Consider the following 23,377-nt stretch of genomic DNA (forward strand, 5'->3'; position numbering starts at 1 on the left):
AAATTGTACAAAATTGCTCTTCGTCGATATCAGTATTCAAATTGTAGAAACTATATCTGTTCTTCGTCTTTTTTCCTATCAACTACACGAAATCATGTCAAAAATCCCAATAATGCTGAAATCGAATGGTAATTGGGATAACTATGGCAGATTTAGAGATTTTGAAGTTGATGCCATTGTGGTAGATGATAATGCAAGCTACGGAATTCTCAGTTCTACAATTGCAGAACAATTATCGATTGATACATCGGATAAAATTATAGAAATCAAATACATTGTGAACGAGAATTGTCCTCCAATGGAGATTAGGAATGATATGGGGGTTCGTGTGTACATGGAAACCAAAAAGGAGAATAAAAACTTAGGTTCGTATCCTTTATGTATAAGCGTAAGAGATTTCAATATGGAATTGGCAATCAACAATGAAAGCACCAGTGCAGGTATGTTTGATTCGACATTGCAGAGAGTTATGGTGTTACTATGTTATCTACAATATTACTACAATTACCTACAATTAAACTACAAAGCTCACATAGTACTGAAAAGGATAAAGCAATGTTGCTTTCAAAATTATCTACATAGAAACTACATTTATGAATTTATTGTTTGCAGGTTCGTCTGGATCCCTAAACTTACTTGAATTTCCATCCTCACCAGCTATAGAGGAATATCAAAGTGAAATAATAACTGAATCTACGCAAACATATATTGAAGAAGGACAAGTTTATCAGGACAAGCAAACAGTAGCTGCTGCAATGAAGAATTATTCAGTGATGCACAAGTTCCAGTTCAGAGTAAAAAGATCTAGTCATAGAAGGTATGTAGTTATTTGTGGATAATATATCAGCAAAATCAATGTATGATTGAAGATAGGTGGGTTTTATAAATTGTAGTTAAATTGTAGTCAGTTTGTAGTTAATTGTAGTTTTTTCATAAATTTGTGTAAATATTGTATTTCTTTTGTAGCTACTGGCTTATATGTGTTGCTGAAAGCTGTAAATGGCATTTCAAGGCAACGTCAATTAATGATTCGACAATGTTCAAGATAAGAAGTTTCAGCCGTCAACACACATGCTGCCTAATGGACGAAACATTCATACAGCGCAAACGTACTACAACAGTACTTGGTAGCATGGTCGTTCCAAAGCATTGTGATCCTAAAACTGTTTACACACCAAAGGACATACAAACTGACATGTTATCCGAACATGGACTGAACCTAAGCTACATGCAAGCATGGAGAGCAAAGGAAAAGGCTTTACAGTTTTTGAGAGGGAATCCGTGTGACTCCTACAACAAATTTCCCAAATATTTTTATATTCTTGAGAAGAATTATCCTTGTTCTGTTGTTAAATTGAAGAAGGCAGCAGATGATTGCTTCTTATACGCATTTGTTGCTCTTTGTACATCAATAAATGGTTGGCAACATTGTAGGCCGGTAGTAGTGGTTGATGGGACATTCTTAAAGTCAGCCTACAGGGGGATTATGCTGACAGCAAGCACCATGGATGCAGCAGGTAATTAATGGAATAATTTTGTACTTATTTTGTAGACAGTCTTTAAAATGCAGTTAAATTGTAGTTATGTTGTAGTTATTTTGTAGTTATATAAAAGAATGTAGTTAACTTGTCTATATTCTCAATATATATTGTAGTTGTTATTTAATCATATTTTATGTCTTAAAAATGTAGGTACTATTTTTCCCTTGGCATATGCTGTGGTTGATTCTGAAAACGACGCGTCTTGGAAGTGGTTCTTTGAGCAATTCAAGGAGGCATATGGTGAAAGACCTTCAATGTGTGTTGTTTCAGATAGGCATGAGAGTATACTGAAGGCAACATCAGTTGTCTATCCGGGCATGGCACACTACTCTTGCATGTGGCATATATGGACAAATATAAGGTCAAAATTCAAGAAGGGACATATACAATTACATGAATTGTACTTTGCTACAGCACGGTCATACACTCTGGATGAATTTAATGAAAGGATGTTGAAGATTGAAGAGGTAGACCTGCGTGTAAAGTCTTACCTATATGATATTGGCTATCATAGATGGTCAAGAGTACATGCAACGGTGAATAGAACTTTTACTATGACGTCAAACATTGCCGAGTCGTTGAATGTTGTAACAAAAGATGCAAGAGAGCTGCCAATATTTGATATATTTGAGTATATGAGGACTCTTCTTGAACGTTGGACAAAAGAAAAGTTATCGAAGGTAAAGGGTACTTTCACATACCTTGGTCACAAATACAACAAAGAATTGGAAGACAACAGTACATTATCTCAGAAACTAAGGGTAAGATATTTTTTTTTGTTGCAGTAGAATCAAAAAAGTACTAGCTGCAGTGTTTCCAGATTGTAGTTAAACTGTAGTCAAATTGTCGGTAATAATAGTTTGTAGATGAGCTGTAATATATTTGTTGCTGATTTGTAGGTAAATTGTTGATAATCCATTTTAATGATTGATGTATTATTATTTCTGTTTGGTCTTCAATTGTAGGTGAGGGCTTCAACAGATCATATACATACTGTGTTAGATGGTGTGAAGCGGTACATTGTGCGTCTAGAAAATAAAAAATGTAGCTGTGGACAATTCCAACTTGATGAACTTCCATGTGCGCATGCTTTGGCAGCATTAAGGCATAGGAATGAAACATACGAAAACTATTGCTCTCCGCATTACACAAGGAAGAGCCTTCTGCTTACCTATGAAATGCCAGTAAATCCTCTTCCTGATGAAGGCAAATGGGATGTGCCACAACATATTTTGGATGAGGTAGTAAAGCCACCGGCGGGAGATAAAAGGCAGCCAGGGAGACCTCACAAGGAAAGATATAAAACATTTGATGAAATAAAGTCAAAGAAATACAAGGTGTCATGTGGCAATTGTGGAGGTGAAGGGCATAACAAAAGAACTTGCAAGAATGCGCCGAAAAAGAAATGAATATCATGTAGTTAGAATAGTTATTCAAAATAAATGTTAGTGAGCTCAAATTATCGGATTTTCTTGTGTAATTGTTTAAGTTTTTGAAGATGAATAAGAAGTATAAACATCAATTTGTGTATCTGCACTATTTATGTTTTTATGTATTCTGTCAAGCATCTAAAGTTGTTTTTTTTATAGAATAGTTAAACTTTAATATTTATTGTATACAAAAAAACTGATATTAATAAAGAATGCATTCAACGTAAATTGTATCCAGATTGTAGTGAATATGTAGTTTAACTGTGTTAGAACTGTAGTCCTGTTATTCATATGTAGAGGAGTTGTAGTTAAAATGTAGTTTAACGTAGTTTAAATGTAGATAAATTGAATTTTTTTGATAAACTTTGTTGATAAAAGATGGCTAAATTATTTATATGATTCCTGTATTTATTTTATCTTTATGCTGTGTAACAAATGACAGTTATATACAGATATTACTTGGCACTTGAAGGTATTTATAAAAATAACTTGAAGATTAAAGTCAAATTGTAAGACAAAGCTGTTGCTGTAAAAATGTAATCAGAGTACTCGAGTATAATGTAATCAACAAAAAGTGTTGTAGAAAACCAAAACGACATATTTCCTACATTGTTTTCCAATTCAACTACCAAATTTCACAGACCAAACTAGGAACACAATAGTCTATTTCTTCTTTCGTTGCACTCTAGTCCTCTCATTTTTTGCCGGAGCACCCTTCCTCCTTGCTAGCCTGCCAGTAACCTCACTCTCACTGATTGACCCATCTTCTTGCTTCTTTGTTGCATAGTCCCACAATAGAGCTCCATAGCGTCTACGGTGTTGATCAATATCAGAAAGATCTTCCTTTGGGATTTCCAAATCTCCAAGGCTAACATACTCCGCAAATGCAGCCATAAATATACCACAATCGCTGCATAAGATGAGAATTTTTCATTATATAACAAATGATTAAAATAAAATAATTAAACATATAAAAAGGGAGATTATTTTTTTATACTGAGCCTTCCTTTTGTTGTGGAATCTCAGCAACCATCCATTGTATGTCGAGAGGGTCCGTAACTGGTTTCTCGATGTATGCCTTTGTGGTCTTGAAGTTAATGTCTTTACGTTTACCATAGAAACCAGTGCATGACAAATACAGAGGGATAATGATTGAAAACTTGTCAACCAATGTCTCAACTATTTTATGACGGTTTGCTCTCACCATGGAATCATAAACATAAAGTTGTCTGTCCTTTATGTCAAAAACTAGCAACAACCAATGGAAGTTCTCTACAAGGTTCACAGGTATGAGCACATAGTCAACAAGATCCCAGGCAACATTAGCAAGAATTCTGTACCCAAGAATATATTCTCCAACATCATCCTCGGGTTTAACAACCGAATACCTTTGTTTCGGTGGAGAACTTATGAACGTGTCATAGATTCTTTCAATCTTTGTCTTGAACAAGCAAACCGTGGTTGTGAACCTAGTATTATTGTTGGGGCCATATTTGCCTCTTTTTCGCAGATAATACATAATAACATCAATGTGCTGCCAAAATAGAATAAACATATACAATAAGCTACGGTGTAACCACACTTGTCTACAAAACAGCTAGAGATTAACTACAATTTGAATTTATTAAAAACTCTAACAGATTGCTGCAAATTAGCTACACTATAACTACAGAAATATAACAGTTAGTCCAAGTACCTCACAAAATGTAATTTAATTGTAGTTTGTATGAACCATAGTGAACAAGTACTATATGTACAATTGACCCATCAGACTACAAAACAACTACACATTAACTATATTTATGCACTGTCTACATTTATTCACTATACAGAGGAACAAATGAAACATACCACCTAAGTTAAGGTCCCAATAATCAGCAAGTTCAACCTACAGTTAACAACCAAAATCCAACCAAGGCTTGATTTGGTTATCCTTCTTGAAAAAGTAATATTTCCTCCTGTAATAACAAAAAAATATCAAATACAAAAAATTGACAAAATGAATTACAATTTTAAAGTATAAAAATGGTGAACAGACAGTGTAAAATGAAGCACTCATACCTCCTAGATACTTTATCACTACGAATGTATAACCAGTTGGTGAACCTTTCTGTCAATTCAGGATCTATTTTCACCTATGACACTTGTGAAGGGGTGCTTGAGGTAAATATTTTTAGGTCCAACAGATGTGCTGCCTCCAGAACTATACAAAGATGTGAAAGGTGATCGTGCATGTTTTCCCGGTTGCCTGGTTCTTCCGAGATGAACAAGGGTTGATTCATCTGGTATGGGCTCGCCATACATGACCAACTGTGATAAGTTTTCTAGCAGCTCAAAGTCATCCAATGTCAAACCTTTGTTGTCAATGCCTTCAGGAACAACTTTTTTATCAATGCCTTCAGGAACAACTTCAGTCACAGTCACACCGTGAATTGGCGACTGTGGAACTTCACCTTCTGTAGATAAATGTAGATCTATGTAGTTATGAACAATATTATGGAGTTATAGAGAATATAAAGAATATATTACCTACTTGTTGTGCCTCAGCTACTTCATCAATTACTGGTTCTTCCTCAATATTTCCTTGTATATGTTCTGCTGAAACTTCAGCTTGAATGAATAATTGGAAATGAGAATTGTAGATATATGTAGGAATATGTAGTTAAGGTGTAAATTATTAAAATTTTGCATAAAAACCTTATTGTAATGAAGGAATGGTTCTGTACCTGCTTTATATGCCTCAGCTGCTTCTTGGAAGTCAGGATATAAGTCAACATGTGGTTGAAAATGTTCTGGAGAAATTGTAGCTGCAACACATAGTAAAAAAATGATTAGTATAATTAAATAATGCTGTCTTGAATTTTGTAGATATGTATGTAGGAATTTTGTAGATACCTGTATTGCTTGTGCTTCCATGCAGTTGATCACCAGCATTGAACTGGAATTGCTGGTTGTTCTCTCCTTGATGTTGGTAATTATTTTTTGTTGAACTACCAGCAAACTACAATTTTGGGGAATATTTGAGACTACTTTATTCATATGTCTTAATTAGTCTTAGTACAAAATTATTTGTAAATTCTTACCTTTGACTCGTCCAAATCAAACCTCTTGTTTATCACATTCATAACACTCTTCAAAGATTGATCTATGAACTCTCGAAGGCTTGAGAGTTCCTCAAAAACATCCTTCCTATAGGCATCTAACTTTCCATCAACCTAAAAATTAAATATATAATTAGTTGGTAATCTTATTCTAACTGCTACAGTTACACTACAATTCAACAAACTATAATTGTTATAGATTTATACCACAAATTAACTACAATGTATAACATACTATAATTGTTATGTAATGAAGTCAAAATGTAGCAAATTATGTCAATATATTGTAGTTATTCATAATACCTGCACAATCCCCTTTTCCAACTTCCTGAGTTTGCTACTGATAGATTTAATATCCTCTTGACAATCTGTATATTTGGGTTTAAATGATGGAGAAGCAGCAGTTGGAACATGTGATGGTTGAGCACCATGTTCATCTTCATATTGAATCTTGTCTGGCAGATTAAGCACTCCAAACTCTTCTCCAGATTCAATCATGTTTGTGAACTGAATGATGAAAATAACAGTTAATTCAAGTGACAAAAAATGTAGATTCAATGTAGTTATTATGAATGTAATTGTAGCATCATACAAAACTGGAAAAAAATACCTTGATCCACTCAGGCTTGATCATCTTCTCTTCAATTGCAGTTAACCAAATCTGCCCCTTTGTAGCTGACCATCTTAAAATGCGAGGTATAGATTCAGAACATCTCGTAGCAAGCTCGGTGCTGACGGACGAGCAACACTCATATAGCCACACTTGCAAGGCTAATGAGCATCCCCGTATCAGATAAGAATGTACATGGGGATTAAGACGATGTCAGACAGATTCAATAACCTGCTTGAAGGATTTGATACCCCATGGGTATGACTCAAAATTACCAGACTCTATTAGAAAGAACATAAACTTGTCTATGAAAGTCACATGGTCTTTATCAGAAGGACAAACAAAAAATTCCAACATATAAAGAATGCACAACTTCACCGCATCCACATCGTTTGCCCATGCTTTATTAGTCACTACATTTTTCAAATGCCATTTCTCAACCCTTTCTTTGTTCGGAAAATATGTATTCATTAAAGGGCTAAAATAGGTGGAAGTATAACCATAGTCTGAAAACTTATTCACACAATTAAGACCAGTTATCAACCCAAATTCTCTCAAGGAAAAATTCAATTTTTCACCCTTAAATAGTACTGAAAAATATGAGTTAGTAGACTTTGTCAATTCATACTTCATCAAAAGATGAAGTGATTGGTTTTGCATACAGATTGTGGGGAGACCTAATAAGTAACCAAAACAAGTTTTTTTGAAAACCCTTAAAGCATTCGGAGAGAGTAAAGCTTGTATCTGGCTAGGTATGCTAGGATCACACAAACTGTGGAATCTAAGCACACCATAATCAAAATTTTGTTGTGCAAAGTAAGGTCCATTCTGTAGAAAATATAAAATTAATGAACATTAGTAGTTTGCATAAAAAGGAAGCAGTAATCTACATATAACTACATAACAAATACAAAATATAACTAGAAGAAGAATAGCCTACCCACACCTATAACTACAAAACAATAACAGAAAAACAATGCACGTGTAAACATTATCTACAGGATACAAAGAATCTACAAAACAGTTACTTCAATTATCTCACATAAATGTAGATTAACTGTAGTTAGAATGAAGTTAAATATATGAGTTATACAGGCTACAATAAAAAATATCATATCTACAATTTAACCATCAGACTACACATCAACTACAAACTAACTACATTTATACACTGTCTAAGAGTCACAGTTCCAATTAACCTACAAAATTGAGACAAAGAATCTACAAAAAAGTTACTTCAAGTATCTCACATAAATGTAGATTAACTGTAGTTAGAATGAAGTTAAATATATGAGCTATACAGGCTACAATAAAAAATATCATATCTACAATTTAACCATCAGACTACACATCAACTACAAACTAACTACATTTATACACTGTCTAAGAGTCACAGTTCCAATTAACCTACAAAATTGAGACAAAGAATCTACAAAACAATCACTTCAAGTATCTCACATAAATGTAGATTAACTGTAGTTAGAATGAAGTTAAATATATGAGCTATACATGCTACAATAAAAAATATCATATCTACAATTTAACCATCAGACTACACATCAACTACAAACTAACTACATTTATACACTGTCTAAGAGTCACAGTTCCAATTAACCTACAAAATTGAGACAAAGAATCTACAAAATTAGGACAACACCACATTTTACCAAAATACACTTGAACAATCAAAGAAGAACAATGCACGTGTAAACATTATCTACAGAATGTAACAGTTACTTCAAGTGACTCACAAAATGTAGATTAATTGCATTTAGAATGAAGTTAAATATAGCAGCAATACAGGTTGCAATGAAAAATACCATCTCTACAATTTAACGATCAGACTACAAATCAACTACAAACTAACTACAGTTATAGACTGTCTAATAATCACAGTTCCATTAAACCTACAAAATTCCGACAAATAATCTACAAAATTAGGACAATACCACATTTGGCCAAAAAATACTTGAATACTAAATTAACACTTGAACAACAGATTTTTACAACCAAAATCAAACTACAAAACAGTGAGGAAACATAAATAGTGTTTACCTTTATTGAAATTTTTTGGTGAACCAATTTTGGTACTTTTTTTGAGGGTTTCTTCTTTTTTGGTTTTGATGAAGAAGGAGAGACCTTGGGTTTTTTCACAGATGGAACTTTGGGGGAATCATCTACAAAATCGTCATCTACACTCAACTCTTTCCCCTTGCGTTTGAGTTGTTTCTCGAGTAGTTTATCAACTCCACCAGCATCAACATCGTGCAAATGCTTGCTTCTCATTTCCGCACGAATTTGTCTAGGAGATGAAATACCAATAGTTTGTTCACTTGCATGCATCGTTTGTGGGTTTTTTGGTGGTGATTTTGGTGTTAAAACACCCAAATCAAAGGTTGGAATATCAGCTAATATAGCTTTTGATGATTTTTTTGGGAGTGTTGGTTTTTTTCATGATTTAGGAGTTGAAGACAAAGATGGAAGTGAATTCAAATCGTGGGGGATACAACTGAAGGTAATTAAGTGGAGAAGAAAGTGATGGTAATTATGGGTGAGAAGAGATTGTACGAGAATGGGGGAAAAACTGAAGGTAAATCGTGGGGGGGGGGGGATTAACTGAAGGTAAATCGTAGGGGGTGTGGGAGGGGGGGGGGGTGGGAGGAGAGAGAGGCGGGTAAACGAAAAAACGTGAAAATACGGTCCTAAAATCACGCCTACAATAAATGAAGGAATAATTATACCCTTAATTTAAATTATGGTATATAAATGGTAATTTGGTATGCTTAAATGTAATTAACACAACCCTTAAACAATGAAGGTAATAAGGTTTGATATATAGTATAGATAGGTAAAAATCCCTTTAGAAATTCTTATCTCATGGGCTAATTTTTAAGATTGATTTATTTTTTTAGAACTCAACAGAGAAGCTCTATATTCGTAAGTAAAAGTTACTTAGAAATTATGTAGATGCAAGTAAAGCAAGGAGTCATAGGTTCGAAGCGAAAGAACAAAAAAAAATAAAAGAAGAAGAAGAGTTGCAAAAAGGACAGTCAAAGAAAGTAAAAAAGAAGAAGCTACACATTTATTCTCTAGCCAATATACATACATGAGTTAAACTTTTCTATAACAATCTCGTTTATTTTAATATTTTTTGGCTGCTGAATTAAAGTGTTTATAAAGAACATATAATATAACATAACACGAAATATTGATTCCAAAGAAAACTTAAATGGTATAATGAAGTGTTGTTATAAAGAAGTACTGTTATCGAGAGGTCTTATTATATATTACTACATTAATTATATACAGTATATAGGTATTAGTTTTAGGAGCGGTAATACAATATAGTTTTCCCAATAAAAAACTTAAAAGGCCAGATCACACTTTCTTGGGCCCCCAACTAAGAAAATGTTTACTCGACAGAAAACGGCCCAATTTGAAACTAGCCTACACTGGTCTAAGAGGAGGTATAACCGGAGAACACGACACGAAGCGCAGAGAAACAACAATACACATCAACAAAATTTTTGAGTTTTTTGTATTAAGGATTGAAGGAGCAGAGGCTATTGGCTTATCGAGATGAAGAAAAAGGTTGGTAGATTATGGAAAGAGAAGAAAGAAGGAAAAATATAATGGAGAAAGGTTCGGCTGGCATAGCACATTTATCATCTGGTAATTACCTCTTTTTTCATTCTGATCATAATTTGTTTTCATGAAAACGGATCATGTAAAATTGCTTATCTTTTGCTGAATTATAAAAAGATCATCTTTTTTTGTATTATTATATTTGAATAGATGTAATTTGGTGCAATTGTATCTCATGACATTGTTTATGACGGGGGTCTGTAATTTGCATGGTAATTAGAATTTAACTTTTTAAGATGAAGTGTAATTGTAAGAGTTAGGATCCTTCATGTCCTTTTTTTTGGTCTCAATCAAGAGCTTGTGCTTGAAAAAAAAAAAAAAAAAGATGGCTTCCCATGCTTCGGAAATATCTCATTGCTCATTTGCTTGAGGCTTAGTAAACGTCAAGGGGTCGTAGCATATAGATTCTTTCTTTCAATTTTAGTGGGAAATTTGGCCTATAATAAGTTCAATTTTCAAATAGAGAAATAATGGGATTTAAGTTCAATGTATGTTTCGTTTATTGGTGGTAGTTATTACCAGGGGCAGCCCGACAAATTTTGAAGCCTAAAGCCGAATTTTATGAGGGGCCTTAACTTTTTTTTTCCGAAGTCTACTTTTCCAACTTTTTTTAGATGCAAAGTTGTTAATAATTTTCTTATAACCGATTTTCCTAATAAGTCTTTCTCAATTGACAATATAGCTAATCCATTAACCTCCTTGAGACATTTTTTATCATAGATAAAATTTTATCAATTTTTATTTTGAAAAACTTCTTTCCGCTGAAGCAACGGTAACATAAGTTATTAACATTATTTTATAAGCAATATTGACATTTGGAAAATAATCAAATCTTTTTATTTGATTGAGTATATCAATTAAACTGTTATCTTCTAATTGTACTATTTTTCTTAACACTTTTAATTCAGAAAATAAATCTAAACGATCAATATCGGATTGATTATTATGCTTTAAGGAACATTCAAGATTAAGGCAATATTTTTTCAAATTTTCGTCATCTAGCGATCATATTTTTTTACCGCTAAATAGAAAATCAAAAGTATTTTCATATGCTTCGAATTGTTCAAATCTATTTTGAAATAAAAAAAATAGCCTTGTCTACTATGTATAAAAAAGTAATCAACTCTAATAGATTCTTCGAGAGATTTTGAGATTTCATTATCATCATTCTCATCAAATTGTTTCTTCATATATATCACTCGTTTCGTATAAAATCGGGTTTGATATTCATTTCAAATACAATTTTCTTGGCAGAAATTATAGCAATTGCAAATCTTTCTTCTCTATATTTGTTAAAGAAAGAAATCAAACATTTTTACTTCAAATAACTTTTTTTTAAAACTTATATATAACCTATTAGGTGTAACAAAAAATGGGGCCCCACAAATGTGGGGCCTAAAGCAGTTGCTTTACCTGCTTTAGGGAAGGGCTGCCCCTGGTTATTACTCTCAGCTAGTTCAGTTTGAGCATCTTTAGCAAACAGTAGGTGATACTCCACCTACTGCTTTATTCCTTTGATGATTAGTAACATGTGGTATTGATGATGTATTCTGATACTCTAATCAGATTTTCTCTTAGTGAATTCCATGTAGCGTCTTTAAACCAGTATCTCTTCGAAAGCCACCTCGATAAGTTCTTTCCATTAATCATTTCTTCAATTTTTCTCGTTAATACTCATGAAAGGATGCATATTAGGTCTTAATTGGCTTTTTATGGAGGGCCCTTTGCTGAAAAAGGCTGGAAATACAGGACACTATCTTGGTTCTATATAATTTTTAGTTAGTCTATTTTGGAGCACCTTAGTTACAACTATTCAGAATTGTAGATGAAGAGATACTGAGGTAGAAAGGGTTTTATCAGCGCATACTAGCAAAGCTTGGCCGAGCATCCTGTGTGTAATATAGCAGGATTCCAATTCACTACTCTTCTGTATTTGTTTCTTCATGTCAACGTGGTTCAAATACAATTTTGCACTGCCTTCCATCATGGTACAACTTGTCCTCATAAAGTTCCTCGTTTTATTCTTGAAAGTAGAAAGGATTGTTGGAAAATGGTGAACTGGTTACTATCGAATTCAATTAAATATCTTCGTGTTGTCCAACTATTACTAGGACAATATCTTATGGAGTAGTTACAAGAAGAACAGGACATATGTTGATATAATTTCAACCAGAATAAATGAAATTGTCTTATCTAGTGGTTTTTGCAGCTAGCTTGGAAGGTGAGCATGATAATGAGATTGAAAAAATTTCTCAACCAAATTTATCCGGTTTAGGAGCAGGAGTGGAATCTCAAGTGCAAAGTTCTGATGGAGAAGTTGAAGCTAAAGGGGCTACAGCTTCACAGGCTAAGAATGAAGTAGAATCATTGTTAATCAAGCCATCAGTAGCTAAAGCATCAGAAGATGCCGAGGTGCTTCCAAGAAAACGCAACGGTTTCCTTCATTTATTTTCTCTTAGAGATATCAATTCATGCATTTTGATCTCTGAGAATAAAAGAGTCATTTGTTCTGTCATGATTTCGTTTTTAGTTGTCCTGTCTTATGCCCATCTCCCTCATAGTATAGCAAGGTCAAATAGCGTCATTGCCTCAAGGCCCCTTTATATACTGTTGCTAACTGATTTGACAATAGTGATTGCACGAATAATTCGCAAGGAAGTAGTTCCTGATGAAGAAAGACGCGAAGACAGACAAGGAGTGAATGATTTCGGGCACAATTGGGATGGAGCTCTAACTATATTGGAATACGGTTTGGTTCTCTATCAGACAATTCGTGCACTCTTCATAGACTGCAGTTTCTATTTGGTCATTGTCATATGTGGTCTGTCTCTCATATAATTGTCTCATATACTTCCCACAGAGCTAGTTTTGCTAATTCTTTTTAAGGTGGTGAAGAAGGAGTTCAAGAGAATTTGCTTTTTACCATTTATTCACTAACTTTTTGCTTGTATAATATGGCATGAGACCTCATGTTGTTTGTAGTTGGATCTGTTTTCTTTTACAAACTTGAGCATTTACCAAAACTATTCCTTCCTTTTTTTTTAACTTTTCCCTTGTACAGACAAAATCAGTGTTTCAGGACTTCCCCTGCATCATTGAATAATCATGTAGCATACTAAAATATGCTCAACACAAGCCTTTTCTCGTTTTTACCATGTATATTCATATTTGAACAATTTATATAGGTGGCTGAGCCCAGACCCCACATGTTGGGAATATACTGGGTCTGTTGTTGTTGTATATAAGTGGCCGAGGTCTTTGTTGTGTTATTACTCAGTTAATATTCAATCAAATGAGCATCTTGCATTCGCGATTGTAACTGTATACGACATATGTGAGGCAACGTGCAGTGGCGGATTCAACTATGAGTTCGTTGGATCCAGTAGAACTCAGTGTTTTGAGGTCGAGCCTTTTTAATATGTGAAAGAGACAAGTATATATATAGTGGATATACATCTTCTCAACTCATAACCCACAACGTCTTAATTCTACATTTGTTATTTGTTGTTAGGTGGTACTGTACAATAAATTGAAAGATGAGAGTTAGAAATTTCCAGGTCGGGGTATGCATGCCAGGGTTAGTTGAAAGTGTCAGATATGTATAAGAGGACAAGATTGTTGGTAAAAATTCCAGGTTTGATTAAATGAAAATGGGGGACCATTTGGACGATTCAAGTTGAAGAATGTGTTGCCTTTTCACGGTGAAAACACAAGCTGACAACTGTATGATAAAAGGGGAAAATGTTGAGCTTTTAATTTCTGGTGAAAAGTAGAATAAAAAGATCAAAGATTTAAATGCCTCGACTACAAAATGCATTTGTGTAGTTATAAATTGAGCGACTTGGATGGCAGGAGATGCCTTATTGCGAGTGATGGAGATATTATGTAGCAAATTCTTGAAAATTGCATGAAGAAATAATACTGGATGCAAAATTATTGCTCCATATGCTAAAATGCGATCAATTATTTTCTTTATATCCTATTTTATACGATAGTATTATTATTATTATTATTTTTAAGTCAAGCAATGTTTTCCCTACAATTTTTAAAATTCTGGCCTTTTAAGATTTGTAATTGTTAAATTTATTTATAATTCTTTTACATTGTTTGTTTTGTATTGTAAAAGAAATTAAAAGTTAATGTCCAAATGCACATTGATGATTAGTTACACCAAACGTTAGATTGTTTGACCCTTGTACTCTAAAATCCCTCGTCCTTTTTTTTTCCGTCCATTTTCTGAGACAAAAAGGTTCCAGCTTATTCTTTGTTAAGCAAATTGCAAAATTAGACATTATTTTTCTCGTTCACTACTTTTCTACGCATGAGATGTGACGTTTTATTGTCTTAGGACATCAAAGAGAACACATTTCAACTTTCAAGTCTTAAACAAAACAAAAAAAAAAACACAGTTAAAGCCTTATCTTCAAAGTTCACGGGAGAGAGGGAGGATAGTGGACAAATAGACACGAATTACTTAAATTGTGATACATGTTCCCTATGAGTCTCTAACATACTCCCTCCGTTTCATATTAGATGATGTACTTTTCTTTTTTGTCTGTTCCAAAACAAATGACACATTTTTAAATTTGGAAATTATTCAACTTTAAACTCTTTCATTTTATCCATTTACCCTTAATGAGAAGTTTTATAGCCAGACAAATATCATGACCCCACAAACTTTTTACCCTTTAAGCTTTTAAGACCACAAGTTTTAAAAGTCTTCTTCTTTTTTCTTAAATTCCATGCCGAGTCAAACTACCTCATCTAATATGAAATGTAGGGAGTACATCTCTATCACATTTACACATTAGGCTGACAAAGTTACTTGCTCTGGGTGTTTATGAGGTACGTTGTTTACCCGTAAGACAATACAGTTACATTTATATGTAATTTATAGATAAGTGAATTGATTTAATCCCAAAATGAAAAATAAATTAAATAAAAATATAGGACTTAACATAGAAATCGAGATAAGCCAGTGAATAGCCTGATTTCAGGAGCGGAACATCCGTAGGCAGTAATAGTTAATTAATAAGCAACAAATGGAATGTTATTGAGCTTTTGAACAATATATAGCGTAAGTTTGTCAGAAAATTGGTGTCCCTCTAATGGTTGTTGAACTTACTATTTATAGTTGCACCTAGGAAATAAGGTCCTAAGATCAAAACCATCTTAAATGACAATTATGGGGGCCATTGAAGAATGTGTAATAACAGGCTATGAATGCCATATTCTCTATAACGGACTATGTATTTAATATTGCATAATATTCTCCATTGAATGCTATCGGGTGGCAGACATTTATTTGTTTTTATGAACAACATTCCCTTCGGGGACAACCGAGATTGCGGCCCCTGGACTTGATTTCCACCTGTCTCGCTTTCCATCTATCTTCGGTTCCACGTGTCGCTCTATTTGTATATGTATTCTTACCTAATTTTATTACTTAACTATGATAAATTCATATGATTTGGTAGAAATATCAGGAGGTGCAGACAATTTTTTCGGCACCCGAGTATGTAAGGGGTCGTTTGGTACACACGTATACTAAATTATTTCAGGATTATAATTCCTGGACTACTTTATTTCACCTGGAAGATGGAATAAAATAATTCCAATTTGATTGAATGAGGTGAAATATCTAGGATTAAGTATGAGATTAAATTTATTCTATGTTTGGACGTTCCACGATTAGTATTTAGCAAAGCCATATTCTTCGATACAAAGGGTTAGAATTCAGTAGCAATTAACGATCTTTCTGTTTAAGCAAAGTTCGATTAGTCTTTTGGGAGGTTCAAATTATAGGATGCATGCATGCATAATGAGATTCAGGATGTCAAACCTTATACGTACGTTGGCCATGCCCAAATAGTAAATAGACCTACTCTTAAGGAAAACGTCAAGTTCACTGAACTTGGTTTGTTGCTGTTGGTCCGGTCCCTTCAGATAGCGAATAGCCCTTCTGATACTTTACCTCTATTTTTGTTCTAATTACGCCTCAATCACAAACGAATCAAATTTAATTCCCCTTTTACTTCATATGTTAATCTTTTATAGTAAACTAGAAGTTGCCTAAAATTATAGATCCTTTAAGTATCGCAGTCAGTCTTATATTGACACACAAATCTCTAATCAGATTATAAAAAAGATTTTTGGCATACACACAATGTTTATGTCAGTGTAACAACAGTAAAAAAATCCTTTATCTTAAGTAATTGGTCACACCTATGTGGATCTTTTTGGTTCATCATTTTCAACCTTTAACCAAACCATGCATGTGTCTTACTTACTTACGCTGAATATTAGTATTTTACAACAATAATGGAGTAATAATTATGCCTAAATCTCAAATAAGTTAATGCCGGTTAACCCAAATAACCGCCCACCTGATTTTTTAAATTAAAAATAACCGGTGAGTATAATATATATATATAAAATTTATGTATAATATATGTATATATAATCTATTTATACTGTCTAAAAACAATAAATAATAAATCTGGTCAGTTATTTATGTATCTATGTGTATGAAAAGAAAAAATAAATAATTAATACGATCGGCTATTTGTGTAAAGATGCATGTAATTAAACTCACGTTGTATTTAACTTGCTAATAGTAGTAAAATACAAATGGTTGAGTTTTCTTACTTTGACAAGCCCTCACATGGCCACAAGCACTTCTTTGACCGGACCCATCCTGTCCCTTGTCTAACTTCTTTCTAGCTATGCTCCTGCCTATATTCACACCTACTATTAAATTCCAAATTAACCATTTCGGCTGCCGAATTCATTCTCCTATTAGCCTATTAATTAAATTAAATTTGGCTCTACCCTATAAGATAATACTAAATATAGTGCCTTAAATTAATACAAATTTAACGGCCATGACTCGTGAATGAATAACATCATTATCACCTAATCTTGTTGACTACTTAATTTAGGCAATAATTCTTCTAACCAGTGGAAGTGGATTGGAATTGTTCCGATTAGACTTCATAATAAGAAAAAAAGAGAGAATTTCACATTTGGTCCTTAACTTTATTCACTATGACATTAAAGTCAATACTAACTATTTTTATCACAAGAAATTTCCATTATAAAGAGAAAAAATTACTATTATAGTGCACAAGATTTAATGAGTTTACTGTTATTATGAATAAAATTGAGTTTTTTGACATGGAAAAATAATTTTATTACATTATTATTATATTATTCAATATAACCATACGAGAAATTTTCCCGAAAAAGAGACTGAAGATTCTCGTTCACCTTATGGGTTGGTACCTTCAATATTATTTGAGAGAAAAAGTCAAGATTAAGAGGATCCAATGCAAATATTCCTGTAAAAGCAGAGCATCGAGACAAAAAAAAACTCAAAAGAAGATTTTATCTGTAAAGCATCTTCCTTAGCTTGTTAATGAAGGGAAAACTTAAAAACGCATTGTAAACAAGTAAAACAGAGTCAACACATTTTCTATTTTTTTTTCATTAACACCGAATTAAAGAAGAACTATTACAATAGAATGGCAATAATGCCACACATAATTCCTTTTTCCTGCATCAAATTAAGCCACTAATTCATTTTTGGGGAAAATCCTAGAAGGAACAGCAAAACGAGCAGAGAATGATCTAGAAAGTTCATCATCATCAGCAAAAATAGAACCCTGCTCATCGAAATTCTGTGAATAAGAATGCGGATCGTAAGTAAACCGCATTGAATTAGAGCAATCGAAAACTCGCCTTTTGTCTTTTCTGATCTTCTTCCATAGCAATCTCCAAATAGGTCCTCTGCTCGATCTGCTCACCGGAAACTTATAGGTGACGAATGGATCATAGTCTCTGCCGGAGTAGCTCCGCCGCCAGCAGATGTTGCCGGCGTCGGAATCGCACCAAGCTCCGATATCCATAAGAGTAGACAAAATGGATTACATATGTTTTCTGAATGTGAATTTGAGTTGTGAGTGAGTGAGGATTTTAATGGAATTAAAGAGGTTAAAATGTTAAATGCATGGTGGGGGAACAAAGTGGGTTATTTATATAGAGGAAAACGATGCATCTCTACACCCCAACTGTATGCTCCAGCTCAGAAATAGCACGTGACATCTTCAGGGGTAAACTAGTCATTTTAATACGTTGTCTATGGGTTGTGGCTAACATTTTTCAATTGGATTGTGATTAAGTGATGATTAGTTGTCTGTGGTATTATATACGTATCAGAAATTATATATATATATATATATATATATATATATATATATATATATATATTATATTATATTAAAATAATATACAAATTTTATATATTTTTTGGACTATTATTGTTATAGCGGCTATACGGTGACATTTTTTCTAATTGTTTTTATTCTTCAGTTGTGGAGATTTAATAGGTCTATAAACTATTGTCATTAATCATACATATATTATGCAATTAAATTGAGATGTTTGACTAGAACATTTGATGGGATCACATGGCCTTTAATTTAGACAACTCAGAGTATGAACCTTGGATTCTATTAGAGTTGATATTTATGTTTATATTTTTATAACACAAATAATAGCTACGTCTCACTTGCAACTGTGTGTATTACATTTGAAAAGAAAGAAACCAACGGGTATTCCAAAGTAAATCGTCGGGCTATTTGTATATTATGCTCTTTTATAATTTTGAATTTAAGAAAATAATCTTTTTAAATCTCTTACGTGTAAAAGTAGATCTCCCATGCGTAAAAAAAAGAGGTAAGATCATAAAACTGTAAGTTTGTAGAGAGCCAAAAAACCAATTGACCTAAACCGTCAGATTCAGAGCATATTATGAAATAAATTATCCAAGAGATATGTTGTAGAGGAACAATGCAGACAAGATTAGCTAGAAAACTTGATCAGTTAAATTTCTATCCTTAACTTTCGTGGCTGTAGTAGTTAGCGATGGTGTAGTTGTGAGATGAGACTTGTGCGGATCCTGATGTTGGGGCTTCATGTCCAACAGTCAGTTTTTTTTCCTTATGTACATATAGTTTCGATTTTGGTAATAAAAATTTATTTACTAAAAAAATTAAAAATAATAGCCACGTTTCAATTCCAAAAAATTTAGATTGATTATATGATTTCTCAAATTTCATGCTAAACTAATAACAATAACTATTGAGTTTTAATTCCAAACAAGTTGCAATTTACTACTAATATGAATTTACATTATTAATGTTGTTCCATTTAACTGGAGCAAATATTTGTGCTTAAATTATTGAGAGAAAGAGAAACTGGATCTTGCTTTCTATCTTTGTTTCTTCATATTCTCTTTGTACTTGATCTTATCTTTTCTCAGTTTCTGTTACGCCTAAAAAAGAAAAAAGAAAATGAAAGGATGAATAGCGGGAAATCATCTACAGGGGAGTCAAGGACTGGTCTCTTTCTCTTTAGGCCGGGGCCTGGAGAAAGAGTGAGACAAAAAGAGGGACATTTGCATTTATACTCACTTTTTCGATCAGGTTTTAACTTGTGCCTGTTTTGCAAAAAAAAATTACAAGCGTAACCACTTTTTCGCGGTACTTCAGCATACGGGGCTGAAGTAGCAAAGACAATCGCGCAAAACTTTAGCATTCTAGTAGCCGGGACTGAAGTAGACCAAGTGTGTTGAACTTAAGCATTTTGATGCTGAAGTTTTGTTCTCTATTTGTTGAACTTAAGCATTCTAGTGCTGAAGTTTTGTTCTCTATTTGATGAACTTGTTTTTGTTTGTAATTGCTGAACTTAAGCATTTTGGTGCTGAAATTTTGTTCTCTATTTGCTGAACTTAAGCATTTAGTGCTGAAGTTTTTTTGTCATGGATAAACTTTTTCAAAAACTTAAGCAGAAGATGCCGAAGTTAATTAGTTCATTTGTAAAAATTTCAACACTATATAAGTTGAAGTTGAATCCATAAGATCACGTTTACTTTATCAATTCTCAACAACTTTTTATATCTCTAACCAAAACATAAAAGGAAGAACAAGTCTATTTCCATTATTTTCGTTTATTTTCCTTATTTCAATTGAGTTCATTACAAAATATTATCTTCAATGCCTGCTAGATTAATCAGTAATTAATCACCTTTTTTTCTATTGTTCTGGGCTTGTGGAAGCTTCGAACTTGGGGTTTCATGGTTTTCTTTTTTTGTCTGTTGTTACCTTTGTCTTGTCGCTTGGATTCTTTATACCTTTCATAAAATGTGATATTTCCCCAGGGTGATAATATTGGTCCCTTGGTTTCTGTACCCAATTAGTATTAAGCTTAGACATAAAAAAAGAAGAAGAAAACGAAGGAGGAGGAGGATAAAAGGGCTGAAATTGTTTAAAAACTAGGTACAAGTTAAAGCTTTTTAAAAAATGGGTATAGGTTACACGGGAGCGACCAAATAGGGCGCCCCGTGCAATTTTTACAAAAAGAGGAGACATTTATCAAAATTAAATAGGCCAGCGGACGTGGTCCTTTGAGAGGGCAGAAGGTATCAAAGTAGACGTAACAATGACTGAACATGATCAGGATTGTAACATAAATAGCCGGCCAGATTCAATGTTTATTTTTTTAGCCGCTATATATATATTATTTATATTTATATATATATATATTATATATGGATAATATATATATTATACATTCATCGACTAATTTTTAGTTTAATAGATTAAGTGGGCGGCTATTTGAGTTAATTCTTCAACATCATCAAAGTAGATGTAAGAATGGGCTAAACAAATTAGATTGGGCTTTCTCCAACTCTCTTTCTTTCTTTCCTTGTCCTCTGCGTACAGAGACAGATCCAAGATTTAATGTTTATGGGTTCCTGCAATGACTTCGAGTAAATTTTCAATAGTAATTGAATTCACATTTAAATATTTGTAGATATTTAATGATTTTTTAGAACACATTTACACTGTTTGGACAAAAGCTACTGGGTTCACGGGAACTCGTAGATGACATACTAGATCCGCCCCTGTCTGCATATCGAATGCGAATTCGCGGTGCATAACTGTATGAGCTTGAATAGCTTTTATGATTGAATTGGCGCGAATCTAAATCAGTTGAATTATAGAATTTCATGCGTGACGCGATGAAATTGAATGAGAGATAAATAGCTTTATGTTGCTCTATCTAAAAAAAAAATTGTATATCCATGAAATATTCACAAAGAGATCATCTCAAAAATTCCATAAGTTCATGTAGACATTCTCCAAGGCCTATCTAACTATTAACTAGTGGTTTACTCATTTTACTAATGCAATTATATTCACCCAAACCCCCAAATTGTCAGTCTATTTTAATTTTTTTGTGAATTTTTCCTTTTAGTATCGTAATACGTATTTCCTTCTTCTTCATTTATGTTATTTGATTATAGAAAATTATATTAGACGGTATTTATGGAGGTAAGAATTATAAATAATTAGGAGTCATAAATTCTTTAATAACATCAAACGATAAAAGAGTAATAAGTGTGACAAAGTGAAAAGAATAAAACAAACATTCGCGTGGCTAAAAGTAAACTTAAGAAAAAGAGAGCTCAAAAGCTAAGATAAAACAACAATAAGAAAAGATTGCACTAACAAGTAACAATTATGGAAACCCAATCAAAATGAATCTACAAATCTTCAATTTCAAATTTTAAATTTTCACTTATTGTTGAGTTCTAGTAAGAGATTGTCCACCTTCAAGAAAGTTGTCGACAAGGGCGGATCCAGCCCTTTCTCGTATGAACCAGTATTTTCGAAGTGTAACACAAATTTATATGCAAAAATTTATTAAATGATAACAAATAATAGATATGAACCCATAACTTTAAAAATATAATGAGTTCAATGCTAAAAAATTTAAAAGTTAAACCTATCGAATTTAAATCATGAATGCGCACTTGTCGATAATGCTTCTGGAACCTTTAACCTTTTTCTACAAACCCCTCACGTATAATTGACAGAAACTTCCAAACTCAGATTTCAGGTACAATCTGGGCCAACAAACAGCAGTTGTTAACAAATTTTTGCCTCAGTATTTCATCTTGGAATTTACTAAAAACATAGCACAAACGAATAGGAGTATAAAACAAGTGTTTGGAATCTCCGGCAGCCGCGTCACCAAAACTTTCAGTCAGAGACAACCCAAACCAAGCCAAGTGTACCCATGCAGATAAGTCTTGTTAACAGAAAAAAGCCACTTTGATTCCCACAGCCTTTTCTACACAAAAAAACAATACTACATTTCCCACTTGCAAAAGCTAAAGAGAAAAAGCAAACCCCATTCTATAAACCCCAGTCCTTATCCGTGATAAATATGAATCAATCTAAAGCTTCTTTTTATTAAAATAATACTACGTACATCTCCGATCCACTTTTCTTCTCCTCCTTTCCTTCCATGCGATCGATACTCTCTAGTCTTTAGTTATATATTTCACGTTATAGTGCTGGTTTACTATTGTCAGCTAGGTTTTTTTCTTGAAATAGAAGAAGATGTGTTACTCGGGGGTTCCTTATTGGGTTGGTGCCCATGACAAAAGAGAAGGACGATATCGTCCTGTTGCGAGGGAACAAGTAGCATCAGCATCAACTGGAAGCATAGGAGCTGGTGCTGGAATGAGGAAGTTTCAGTGTGTTTGTTCCCCTACAAAACATCCAGGCTCGTTCAGGTGTAGGCACCATCATTCTGATTATAAATGGGTTGCTCCACTAGGAATTAAGCCTAGCAATCACTTGGGTACTTCTGTTGCTAAGGCTCTATGACAATTCTGTTGTACAAGTTTGCATTAGCCTTTTAGTGTATTTCTTTTTCTTTATCAATAAGACGTGGATGATCTTGTTCATACCATCTCTAAGATCATTTTAGTCTGTTTTTACTTTTTGTGGTTTGGGGGTGTTGATGTTTAATGACTTGCCGTTCTTTTAAAACAACATGTCGATAATACCTCTTTTTTCTTGGTGCTTGAATTGCTATTATATTATAAAATAAATTTATTCACAACGCGTCTGTTCGCGGAGGTAAACTCGTTGTATTGCCCAGTTAAAAATCTTTTCCTGGGTTGAAGTTTAGTTT

At 33.3% G+C, this 23,377-nt stretch overlaps 2 protein-coding genes across 4 annotated transcripts; both read left to right on the plus strand.

The window, feature by feature from the left end:
* The first annotated feature begins 1,858 nt into the window (after positions 1 to 1,858).
* Positions 1,859 to 2,950, plus strand: LOC142182270 (uncharacterized). Its single transcript, XM_075256438.1, has 2 exons — positions 1,859 to 2,302; positions 2,507 to 2,950. Exons 1-2 carry the CDS (start codon positions 1,859 to 1,861, stop codon positions 2,948 to 2,950), a joined length of 888 nt encoding a protein of 295 aa, XP_075112539.1.
* A 7,193-nt stretch (positions 2,951 to 10,143) lies between these two features.
* On the plus strand, positions 10,144 to 13,455 carry LOC107778073 (uncharacterized). Of its 3 annotated transcripts, none has more exons than XM_016598254.2 (2): positions 10,144 to 10,354; positions 12,525 to 13,455. In XM_016598254.2, the coding sequence occupies exons 1-2, from the start codon at positions 10,285 to 10,287 to the stop codon at positions 13,163 to 13,165; spliced, it is 711 nt and encodes a 236-aa protein (XP_016453740.1). In that variant the 5' UTR covers positions 10,144 to 10,284; the 3' UTR covers positions 13,166 to 13,455. The 3 variants fall into 3 exon arrangements, with proteins under 3 accessions (XP_016453740.1, XP_016453741.1, XP_016453742.1); XM_016598255.2 differs by having other exon boundaries at positions 12,537 to 13,455; XM_016598256.2 differs by having other exon boundaries at positions 12,603 to 13,455.
* Positions 13,456 to 23,377: the final 9,922 nt, after the last annotated feature.

This window comes from Nicotiana tabacum, chromosome 6, assembly GCF_000715075.1.
Source record: "Nicotiana tabacum cultivar K326 chromosome 6, ASM71507v2, whole genome shotgun sequence".
In the NCBI taxonomy this organism is placed as follows: domain Eukaryota; kingdom Viridiplantae; phylum Streptophyta; class Magnoliopsida; order Solanales; family Solanaceae; genus Nicotiana; species Nicotiana tabacum.